At 29.3% G+C, this 12,059-nt stretch overlaps 2 protein-coding genes across 3 annotated transcripts; one reads left to right on the forward strand and one right to left on the reverse strand.

Annotated features, from left to right (window-relative positions):
* The first annotated feature begins 7,479 nt into the window (after positions 1-7,479).
* On the forward strand, positions 7,480-9,805 carry LOC112766099 (uncharacterized). The gene is made up of 6 exons (XM_025811958.3): positions 7,480-8,200; positions 8,355-8,403; positions 8,483-8,609; positions 8,798-8,868; positions 8,963-9,035; positions 9,266-9,805. The coding sequence occupies exons 1-6, from the start codon at positions 8,008-8,010 to the stop codon at positions 9,377-9,379; spliced, it is 627 nt and encodes a 208-aa protein (XP_025667743.1). The 5' UTR covers positions 7,480-8,007; the 3' UTR covers positions 9,380-9,805.
* A 53-nt stretch (positions 9,806-9,858) lies between these two features.
* On the reverse strand, positions 9,859-11,677 carry LOC112766098 (UPF0496 protein At1g20180). 2 transcript variants are annotated; one of them, XM_025811957.3, is made up of 2 exons: positions 11,339-11,677; positions 9,859-11,208 (listed from the first exon to the last, which is right to left on the reverse strand). In XM_025811957.3, the coding sequence occupies exons 1-2, from the start codon at positions 11,388-11,390 to the stop codon at positions 10,028-10,030; spliced, it is 1,233 nt and encodes a 410-aa protein (XP_025667742.1). In that variant the 5' UTR covers positions 11,391-11,677; the 3' UTR covers positions 9,859-10,027. The 2 variants fall into 2 exon arrangements, with proteins under 2 accessions (XP_025667742.1, XP_025667741.1); XM_025811956.3 differs by having other exon boundaries at positions 9,859-11,211; positions 11,339-11,639.
* Positions 11,678-12,059: the final 382 nt, after the last annotated feature.

The raw sequence follows: 12,059 nt of genomic DNA on the forward strand, positions 1-12,059 counted from the left end.
AATATATTCTAACAAATTTAAAATACAACTTAAATAAACATCACAACATAATAAATAAGTTATAAAACCAATACTTAAAAATCCTCTCTGAATTTAAAGAAAATATTAACTAACAAAAATATTTAATTAACTAATCAAATCAAAGTAATTACTTATCTAACTTTCACTATAAGTAAATTATATACCTAACTCATGTTACTAACTTGCCAACTAACCTAAAATGTGTTACCTCAATATCATCCAGTCTACTCATGTGTTAAAACACTAACTTTATAAAAGTTCTCAAAATAAAATCGCATACACTTATTAATTTGAACAATAAAGATAATATTAATCTCAAAGTTGATAGCTCCCGCAATGTGCCAACTAGCGTTGAGGTAGTTGATGTTAGGGTCTCGTGCGTCCGTGCGTGCCATAAGGTCTAGGAAACTAATAAATATCAAGAAAACGGTGCAAGAAAGAGAGAAAATAAAGGGTCAGGGGCTCTGTGAATGACTTCCATTTATAGATGCTCTTTAGACTTATCTCGTTTATCACGTTTCTAAACATGATACGTTCCCACGTATTCCTGCCTTATTTCGTTTACAGACATTTGATAAAAATTCATAAATATCCTCAAATTAACATTATTTGTAATTAAAATATTTATTTTATTTATTTAAAAAAATCCTATAATATGTCTTTTTTTTACTAATTGTGGTTTGCTCTGGAAAAAACTGTGATGTTGCTAAACAAATCAAATTGATTTTATAAATTACTTGAATTATATAGTTTAATTTTCTATATTATTTCAAAAATTCACTCAAAGTGGAAGATACAAACACCATTCAATCAAGTTACTTTGAGTTGGTCGAGTAATTAGTTTATTTGTCTTCTTAAATAAATGTCAAAAATTTAAATTTCACCTTGTTTATGCACCAACTCATTAATTAGCAACATACTTTTGAATAAAACTTAAATTTAAGACAAATTAACCTTGACCTGCCAAACCAAAAAATATCGTAAAAAAAAATATTTAACCATGTTATACTTTTAATAGCAGGTTTGCTTTCTTGCTTCAATAATCACTACATTCATTGAAAATCACCTCATTTATGAGAAACAATATTTTATCTTAATATTGAATAATTGATTGAATTGGGTAATTTTTTTGAATACTACATAATTAAGTTTTAGATTATTTTACATGTAAATTAAAAATATTACTATGTTGTTGTTATATCTGTTTATTGAAGTCATCTATTCTATTATATAAAAATCGAGTTTTTACACTTAATGATAAAGCTGACGTGGCATGCTTCTGAGAGTATTTTTTAATTTATTTTTTTAACTCATTAAATATAATTCATTACGATGGCTTAATTATATCAACTAATTGATTTGATTAGATATTTAAGTATCACACAATTTAATATTATGTATATCAATTAATTAAATATAATTGTTAGAGTATAATTAGGATCAATTAGATCGATTAGAATTATTCAACATATCTAAATATTTATTATAGAATATTACATCTTTATTATTTCGATTCTCTTATCACCTATAAATACATTTCTATATTGTATCATTCTACACAACTTGAATACTCACAAACATTTTTTCTATTGCTCCCTCTTCCCTTTCTAATATGGTATCAGAGCCATTGTATCCTCCTTGAGGAGGATAAGTTGATTTTCTTCTGGTAAAATCACTATACTTTTCATACTTTTCTTCCGTGCCATTTTTTTCCTTCTCTTTTGTCAATTCTTTGATGCTTTTCTGACCTCACCAATTAGCTCATCCACTACTTATTCTCATGGAGAAACCATATATTTTTCGTCACCTTTCGGTAGTTTGTCATCTCTTCACACTTTGTCATTTTTCAACAGTTTTACAGGAGTTTGCCATCTTTTCAGTAGTTTTCCGGCAGTTGGCCACTGTTACGGCAGTTTCGTCTGCATTCTCTTCCGGTAGTTCTGTCTGCGTTCCCTTCTGACAGTTTCGTCTGCACTTCCTTCCGGTATCTCCGTCTGCATTTCCTTGTGGCAGTTCCGTCTGCGCTTCCTTGTGGCAATTCTGTCTGCGCTTCCTTCCGGTAGTTCTGTCTACGCTTTCTTCCGACAGTTCTGTCTGCGCTTTCTTCAGGCAGTTTCATCTACACCTGTTCTATCATTTTATGCATTTTTTATTTAATTGTTTCAAATAAGTTTCAAACTCAAGTTGTCACTTGAGTTTGAGGAAGGATGTTAGAGTATAATTAAGATCAGTTAGATCAATTAGCATTATTTAACATATCTGAATATTTATTATAGGATATTACGTCTTTATTATTTCGATTCTGTTAGCACCTATAAACATGAAAGAATAAAATTGTAAAAATAATCTTTTTATTACTTTGGATATTTTAACTCTTTTTTGTTTCCTTTACATGTAATTTTATTTTGCGTTAACTTTGTTTATTTAATGATAAAATATACTCATGTTAATTCTATCATATAATAGTTTGTTTTTCTCCTGTGTATTTTGATTTGTATAGTTACTATTGCTCTTCCTGTTTTTGTTTTCTTGAATTGTTCTTTATTTTTTATGACTAGATAATTTAAATAAAAAGTAAAGAAAGAAAGAAAAAAAACGATGGCCAAAGGTGGAGGCTAGAAGTCTAAAGCAGTAACATCATTCCTCAACATTATTATTATTAGTACGAACTTTATTATTTCTTTTCTAACATTCTTTAATATGAGCTTCATTTCTTTTTCTTTATTATTATTATTAATACTTTTATTATTTTCTTCTCTAATTATAAATCTCCTTATAATAATTTTTTGATAGAATATTTTTTTGGTCTAATAGAATTTTTTTCCTATTTTTTGTCAAAAATAATTTATATTAGGAAAAAAAGAAGATACAAATTAAACTTTCAAATTCAAATTTAAATAAGATGTGCAAAGGGTAACTATTTAATTTATTTGATAGATTTAAACTCTTTGTGTTATCGTCATTGAAAATTATAAATATTATTATAAAATTCTAGATATTTTTTATATTATTATTCTTAAATTATACATTATACTGTGTATTTAAAGAGTTTCATCTTTTTTAAAATAAGTGTGACATTATATACTTTTTAGGATACAAAGGGATAATGAAGTTGAAGTGAGTAACAAAATTGATTATATAATAAGATACAAATTTTTAGAATTTCTAACACAATTGACAAATTTTTAGTTTCAAAATAAATTTTTACTCTATTTTTTACCTTTTATTTGATTTTTTTTATAATTTTTTCTTGATTTTCTTAATTAATTATTATTGTAATAATTCATCACAAATTTTGTAGAGAAAATTTATCAATTATAAAATACAGAAGACTTAACCAAAAAATTTAAAAAATATTGATTAATCACAAAATAAAAAATATGAATTGTGCTTTAATTATGTTGTAAAATACAAATTGGGGCTATTTAAAATTAGTTTTTTACCATTAATATTAACTTAAATTATAATAAGGTAAAAAGTAAAAATTGTATATAATAATTTAATTTAATTATTTATACTACCAAAATTATTCTTTATTATATCCCATTTATTTTTATTCATTGGTAATCTTTAATTGTCTATTTTAAATAAAAAATTGAATGAATTGAATTGATTTTTTTCAAATTATTAATATAATTATTGTGACATTTTTTTTGCTCAGTAATATTTTTTAATTTATTTAATCTGATTAATCATCTCTTTCTTATTTTATGCTAATTTAATTAATTAGAGTTAATAAATTTTAGTTATTTTAATTCTTGCAATTTTTTATTCTAATAAAGTATTTCAATTAATACATTAATACAATTTTAATATTTATATGTCATTAATAATAATAATCTCATTTTAAACTGATATTTTATCTATCTCTTTCTAATATATATATATATATATATATATATATATATATATATATATATATATATATATATATATATATATATATATATATATATATATATATATATATATATATATATATATATAGAGGGTAGGATAGCATTCACCATATATATATATTAGAAAATTTACTATTTCTTTATACGATTAGATTAGACATATTTATATTTAATTTATTTGATTGATTACTTAATTAGAATTAATTATATTAAAAGATTAAGATTATGATAGATTATCATTATTTTATTACTTTTTATTTTGATGTTAATTCAGATATTTAGTTTCTTATTATTATTATTTTTATTATCTTATTCTCTGTGTTTATTTCCATAAATCTTACTAAATTAAATAAGATACAGTATATTTTCTTTGTATTCTTCTTTTATATACACATAAAATTTATTAAATTATTTATCTTCCGTCTAATAATTTTGTTTCTCTTCTATTTATATTTCTTTCCTTCAATATTTTATTGATTCTTTTTTTTTTAAAATTTTACTTTAATTTATGTATTTGTTCTTATTACACCTAACTTTTTTTATTTATATGTAATATACATTCTTATATATATTATAGAAATATGATTTGATTCCATTAACTTGCCAAATTTTTTTAAAAAATCTAAAGCTAAATTATAAAAATATATTTATAGATATTTTAATTTTTTAACTAAAAAATATAATATTTTTTGCCATATTTGTTGAAATCCTAAGTTAAATATGAATATTGATTTTTGAAATAGATTAAATATATTTTTTGAATTTTTTATATCTAAAAACAATGTTCAATATTAGAATTATTTAGATAGATAAGTAATAGTGAATATAGAATTATTTAGAATTGATAGAACTAAGTACATCTTTTTATTGAAAATATGAATTTAAAAATATTATATTCAAGTCTCAATAGTCAACCTCTCATTGAACCATTGTGTGTTCAAAAGATTTTTGAAAAAATAAAATAATTTTAAGTATATAATTTTTTGTAAAAATTTAATTAATTCAAGATATTTATTGTCATTGATTAAAAAAGTAAATTGAAATGATAATTTAATATTTTTATACTCTTAAAATATTATTTATTTATTTTTCTAACATTCTTTATCATCCATTGATCATATTAATATAATTTAATTCAATAAAATTATTTATTATAATTTGATTGAATAAAAATTCTATTTTATCTGAAAATTTTAGGATTTCTCAACCTCAAGATCATCCATGTTAAATCATTAAGAAATATAACTGAGAGCGTGGAAGCGTCCCTTCATTCGAGAGCATGATTGATATCAAAGAGCTTGGCTCTTGTGGCTCTTTAATCTTCATCAACCAAAACCTTCTGTATTCCTGACAGGGCTGAATCACAACTCTACTACGGGAAAAGAGCTACAGAGACGAGTTTGATGTGTTGGACACCAAAATTCTGAAGTCATTATTTATATTTGAGTGTGACACTCATTAAATTCTAAAACTCAAATAAAATAATATCTATTGTTTTAATCTCATTTATCCAAATCAAAAGTAATAATGACTTATTTAATTCAACAGTTATGACGATAAATGAGATCATCGTTATATAAGTCATTTAATGTGAAATTACTTAATTTGCAATTATAAATAATATATGTATTACCCATGAATATATTAAGAAATAATAATTTCCTAACAATCTTCCACTTGGGCTATATATATATATATATTTTTTTTTTTTTGAGATAATCACGTCTTATAAATTTTATGTGCACATCTGAATATTATTTACCTGATTACTTTAATAATATGGTCTGTCTCATATATTAGTTACGAAATTACCGTAATTTTTATCACATTAGTATTGCAACGAAACCACGATGATCGCCATACTAAAATACTAAACCACATAAATCAAATTTGGATGAGAAAATTTAGAAATTACATGCAAAAATGATCTCATGCATGCCTGGTCCAACTTGAATAAAAAATTATTTTATTCGGTAACAGACTCAGATGAAACTGCAACGGCAACGCCCAGACTCATAGCGACAGCGACTAAGTGATGAGTCTGTGAAAGAAGAAGAGAAGAACTTAACAGACTCAACGACGGTAACAGAATAAGAGAGAGAGAGAGAGAGAGAGAGAGAGAGAGAGAGAGGTGGCTATGGGCTCAACGACGGTAACAGAATAAGTAGCGATGGTGACATGAGTTGTGAAGGAAGATGGGAACTGTAAACGGGTAGGCGGCAATGGGCTCAGCAACAACGAGAGCTGTGAGGTTTTTTGTGAAGAAGACGAGAAGAATACTCTGGGTAAAGGTGACTGTGTTTCTCTTGCATAGCTATTGAGTATGGACTAAAGATGTGAATCACTGAATCTATGATGTGAGACAAATTCTAATTCCTAAAAAGTGTTTATATGTATATATCTAAGGCGGGTACACCATAAACCCGACCATGCCATGTCATAAGCAAAATTCGTCCCGACTAGGGTTAAGTTATTATCCTCCCCAGTCGGGTATGGACAGGTCGGGTACCCGCGTATTTGGGTACTCCTGCTAAGTTTAACCATGTATTGATGCTCTATTTATTAAGGGTTTACCGTTAGCTAACGGATTGTTACACACAAAATAAAATTCTAACTCCTAATAGTTGTTTAAACAGACGAATGAGATGATCACTAAACAAACTCAAATTGATTAAAATTTTTAATATTTTAATATTAAAAATTCTGAGAGTTTAATTTTAATTATAATTTTATAAAATATTTATAATAATAATTACTATATATTTTATTTAAATCTTTTACATACATATCTTGCACATTTTTAATTATAAAACAGAGGTATATCACTTACGAATAATTTTAAATACGTTTAAATATCATTCATATATATATATATATATAAAAGTTCTTTTTTCTTGATTAGAGAAAAGAAATATTAACTAATTATTAATGAAAAAAAGTTGATTCTCAAATTTTTTTTAAACTTTTTTTATATGAGCTACCTTTCATTTTTTAATAGTATTTTTGAAAATAGTATTTTGTCAAAACTGAGAAATTTAAAGGAAAATAATATTTTTTTTTTGTTTTTTGATAGGACAAAAATTAATTTGTTGTAGATCGTAATTCGATTTAAGAATTTATTGATAGCCAATAATTACTATATGCTCAATGCGAAATTTAAACTCCTAACACTTACTTATACAGACTAATTAGCTAACCACGACTAACCTAATTTGGTTAAAGGAAAATAAATTTATTAGTTAATTGTTAACCTTATTTTTTGTTCAGGAGTTAATTGTTAACTTGAAAGAAAAAAAAAGTTGTTTGCAGTTTCTTTTTTTTTTTTTTTTTTGTTTCTCACGGTCTCCCTCAACCCAGTAGGTCAAGGACTAATCCGTCGCGGTACTGAGCTCCATTTAAGGGTTTGCCGCTGGCCAATGAGTTGCTGCATGCACAAGGCGGGATTTGAACCCCCGACACTTGCTTAAGCGGACTAATGAGCTAACCACTAGACCAACCCAACTTGGTTGCAGTTTCTTTTTTTAACATAAGCCCCTTCCCCTTTTCTTTTCCACTAATTTTTGGTCAGAAGAGCTCTCTATTTTTGGTTTACAAGAGGCGCCAAAGGCCCAATCAGAAGAACTCTGTGTTTTTATACATTTTCATTGATTATATTTTTTCTGGAACAGGTTCAATGAAGAAGTCTGTAGGTCTAGTCCATTAACTAGTGACAATGAGACAACAAATGAACAAATGAAAAAGAAGAAAGGGTTAGTATCAAACTTGGATTGGTCAGTGTGAGAATTGGAATTCCGTTGTTGTACGCAACAACTTAACCGAATAAAAAGAAAAGAAGGGAGGGTTGAAAATTGGGATTCGCATGTTGTTCCTGCGATTTGAAGTACTTCTACAGTTCTACTTTCTAACTAACTGGTCTGTCTGGTTGGTTACGGGTTACCTCAACTGACCTCACCTGAAACCTTAACGTGGTGGTGGGCTGGTGGCAACTGCCTCTGGCTCTTTCCCAGTTCGTAAAGTGCTGCTTCACTCTCCTCATTTTCCTTTTTTTTTTTTTCATTTAAATTTATATACACACATAATAATTAATATGTCCAACCACGTCATCGAAGAATCGAACTCTTCAGCAACCAAAGAACTCGAACAAAAACAAGAGAAGGAGAAGGAAGAAGAGGAAGATGAAGATGACGAGTTACGAAAGCTCCTACTCCCCGATGTCTGTAATCTTCCTTCAGTTCCTCCTTCCGCCGTTGAATCCAACTTCGCCATTTACTTCGCTCTAGGTACTCTTTTTTTGTACGCTCAAATTGAAACTTTTTTTTCCTTGACATAAACCCTAAACCTCTGTTCCATATTGATGTTAATGACAATTAATGAATGAATGAATTAATTAGTATTGTAAATCTAACTGCATTGCTCTGTTGTTTCGATATTCAGATTTTATGAAGCCAGGGCACGATCAGTACGTTTACCGGCACGCCAATGGGTATAATATGATATAATTGTTAGCCACTTAATGTTTCTTCCTTCACGTTGCTAATGGTTTATTTGATTTTATTTTAAAGCTTGTGTGTGATTGGTTTGGCTCCTTCCCACGTTTCTTTCAAGGATGAAGGTGGAATCACAGCCATAGATTTCAATGTGGGAAAGTCTGATCGCAGTGGGGTCAAGGTCACTGGAAAGCGTAAGAAGGTATGTTTAAACTTGTCATCTATGACGAACATATGCCAAGCTTATTCTGATAAATGTAAATTCATATCTGTTTATTACTAATAAATCATATCTGTTTGTTGACAATGTACTAATAAATCAATGAGGTTGCATCATAAATCATATTACTGCTTTCTATATTATTAAGATATGGTTTATTATTTATGTAGAATGCTCAACATTTTGAGTCCAACACGGCTTTGTGCAAAGTTTCTACCAAAAATGATTCCTATATAGTGAGGTAAGTTCCCTAGCATGTATGATACAACCTTTATTTATGTCTATGGGTTACCTCTGAATTCTTTGATAACCTGAATTGTGGGGATTTGCCGTAGGTGCTGTGTCAAAGGCTCCCTTTTGGAAGTGAACCAACAACTGATCAAGCAACCAGAACTACTCAATGCTTCGGTAACAATACTAAATTCTTATCCTGTTTTTCATTAGATCATTGCTGTGATAATGCAGATAAACTTTTACTAGTCCATTTGTCTTTGAGAACAATTGGTACTGCTGCTGAGTATTTGCAAGTCTGTGAATATAAGTTAAAGCACATACTCCAATTTTCTCTTACTTGTCTTCACCTGAATACCATGTGTTGGTACCATGAATTATTCAATTTCATGTTATCAATACTGCAGGCAGACAGGGAAGGATACATTGCTATTATAATGCCAAAACCTGCTGATTGGCTTAAGATCAAGGCCTCCCTTGTTAGCGTTGAGGAATACAAGAAATTGAGGGAAGTCAGTTGAATTAGAACCATGCATTCATTTATGATGACACGTTGAAGGAGACTGTGAAAACGCATGCTACCATATTTCATTACTTAATCCATGGTTCCCCATATGATGCTTCAAGTTCTGTGATCTCAGAAAGCTACAAATTTGAAGAAATCAAAAAACATTTAGGTGCTTATTGTGGGAAACCTCTTTACAAGACTGTGGCACAGTCATTGGGGCTCGACCGTGTTAGTTTCGGCACCAATGAATAGATTGATTTTGATGCTACTGTAAGACCGTTCTTTAGAGTTTCCATTTTGGTTTTGGTTAGTTTTATGCTTTGTGAACCTTCTTTACCCCGCAAATGAGGATATCAGGATTCGGAATAAAAATTCAAAGCCGAACACATAATTAAATAAAAAGCTGTGCAATAAAAAATCAGTATTACTTGATCTGAAATTTTATCAGTATGAATATATTTGGTTCGCGGTAAAAATGGCATACAAATCATATTAGTTTTTGTAACATTTCATATTGATTTCATTTGTGAAAAATTCCATCTATTTTTACAATTGACCAAATATATATGTGTCATAATATATATGCTCTACTAAAGGCAAGTCAAAGAATTACAAAAAATTATTTGAAAATTGAAACTAGTTGAAACTCAAAACCACAATCTCAGTTAAGGGGATGAAGAGCCAGGCCACTTGTGAGACTTTCCTGTTTCAAAGGAGTGTGTGACGACACAGAAATTTGTTCTTGTTCCTCCATCACAATTTCTTGCATAACAAGTTTTCTAGATCTGTTTATGGTGAGGAAGCACAGGTAGGTATGTTCTTCAAGCTCTTCCAACTGATCCAAAAAGTTGGACTCATAGTCGTGAAACTCCCTCACAACCTGTTTGAGTATTTCAAACTTGCCATTTCCGCTCTTCAAACATATATCAGCAACCTGTCTTCGGTGTTCTACCTCATTGTGTAACCTATTAACCATACGGCTCATAGTATCCAAATCGTTAATTAATATATAAACCCCTCTTGCAGCAACATCAAGTTGCTCACAAAGCCTCTTATTATCATTAGAAGAAGGGGTTCTGCTGAAGTTGAACCTCTTCCTCATCAACCCAAATGAGCCACCTATTATACACGGTGCAGCCACAAAGCCAACAATGCTATGGAATGCAAACACTATTAAAGCAACAACAAGAGCACTATACGAAGCAATAATAGCAATTCCTCCAACTTTCTTACAAACTCTCTTTATTGTTAACATTCTTCGAACTTTCCCTCTCTTTGACTTTAGCCTATGCAGGAGTACCATGTACTTGTCGTGAATTTCACGGAACATCGTGGGACTAATAATGGACAAAGGGTTCTTTTGCAATGCAAATGAAGCAAGATCTCCACAAATAGCTTTGCGGGGTTGGTCATCCTCATCTATGCCATCAAGAACACTTTTACTTAGCTTGATGATCCTTGTAACCTTTGCATAGGCAATTCGAGTTTCATGGATACCTTGGAGGATTGTGTCGCAACATTGAGATGCTTCTAAGCTGGCTTTGAAGTATTCAAGCACAAGATGGTGCACCTCTGACCTCTCCACCATGTTTGCTATAACTTCTTGCCGCGGTTCAAGTAAATACTCTGTGAGATGCATGAAGAAAGGAAGCGGAGAAGACGTGGAAGATGATGATGATGATGATGAAGAGAGGCCTGTGGTGCTTCTTATCTTTCTGAGCTGCCCTTGGAATTTTTTGCATATTTCGACGTAGGACTTTGTTCTGAATGCTTTCAGGTATTCTTCATTCAAGTTCGGCTTCCTATAAGATTTATCTTCATCTTGGGTTTTCGGTGATCTACCTGCTGGATTTTTAGTAAATTAATTAATGAACAATTTCACTAATGTTTAACCCAAAAAGTTAATGATCATGTATATATATAGTAAATGAGGCAAGGATAAAATTAAAGAGCTGCAGAAATAAAAACTCACCCGCTGCTCTTTGCAAGGAAGAAAGCAATCTTCTTCTTGTTGGTGTCATCATCTCTCGAACAAAGCATATATAAGAGGTCAGAGATATTACTTTTTTGATGATGTTGATGAATGATGATATTAATTATTCTTTTGCTTCCTAAATAATGCTATATTGTACGGTATATATAATCCGATGGTATTATGGGGAACGATCTGGATTCTAGCGAAAAGAGAGAAAGAGAGTCAGAGAGAGGTGTCTTGGGAAAAAATCTACAACAAGAGAAGTAACCCGTTGGCAATCGGAAATGCCGCAAATACTAAATTCAATTACGTATATATGTTATATATGTTGTGATTATTATTATTATTATTATTACCATTACCATTACCAATGGCTTTAATCACACGTTAGCTTAGCTCACACGCTCTGTTCTCCTACGTGGAAGCTGAAGAGATCCGATCCTTCTCCATCTCATAAGCTCATCAATCTATCCGTTTACATTCTATTTGATTGATTCACAACGTAACATAAGTCAACTGACACTTTAATTCCCATGGTGTTCATTGTTAAAGCCAAATAAAACATACATTTTCATTTTTTATGAAGAAAATAATAGTATCCAGTGGATATTGATATATCTTCATGTAAAAATAATAAATATAAATTAAAAAATATTATTTGTACAATAAAATTCAATCTTTGATCAATTTTTAATATTATTTAATTATTTTTTAATTA

The sequence above is a fragment of the Arachis hypogaea genome, chromosome 17 (assembly GCF_003086295.3).
Source record: "Arachis hypogaea cultivar Tifrunner chromosome 17, arahy.Tifrunner.gnm2.J5K5, whole genome shotgun sequence".
NCBI classification, from domain to species: Eukaryota; Viridiplantae; Streptophyta; class Magnoliopsida; order Fabales; family Fabaceae; genus Arachis; species Arachis hypogaea.

What these genes read in the sequence shown, in the direction of transcription:
- LOC112766099 (XM_025811958.3), top strand. Translation starts at nt 8,008, where the DNA reads ATGTCCAACCACGTCATCGAAGAATCGAACTCTTCAGCAACCAAAGAA. An exon ending in GTTTACCGGCACGCCAATGG is followed by an intron (nt 8,404 to 8,482) that starts GTATAATATGAT and finishes TTTATTTTAAAG; the next exon opens with CTTGTGTGTGATTGGTTTGG. An exon ending in AATGATTCCTATATAGTGAG is followed by an intron (nt 8,869 to 8,962) that starts GTAAGTTCCCTA and finishes GATTTGCCGTAG; the next exon opens with GTGCTGTGTCAAAGGCTCCC.
- LOC112766098 (XM_025811956.3), bottom strand. Translation starts at nt 11,390, where the DNA reads ATGATGACACCAACAAGAAGAAGATTGCTTTCTTCCTTGCAAAGAGCA. An exon ending in TTCCTTGCAAAGAGCAGCGG is followed by an intron (nt 11,212 to 11,338) that starts GTGAGTTTTTAT and finishes CTAAAAATCCAG; the next exon opens with CAGGTAGATCACCGAAAACC.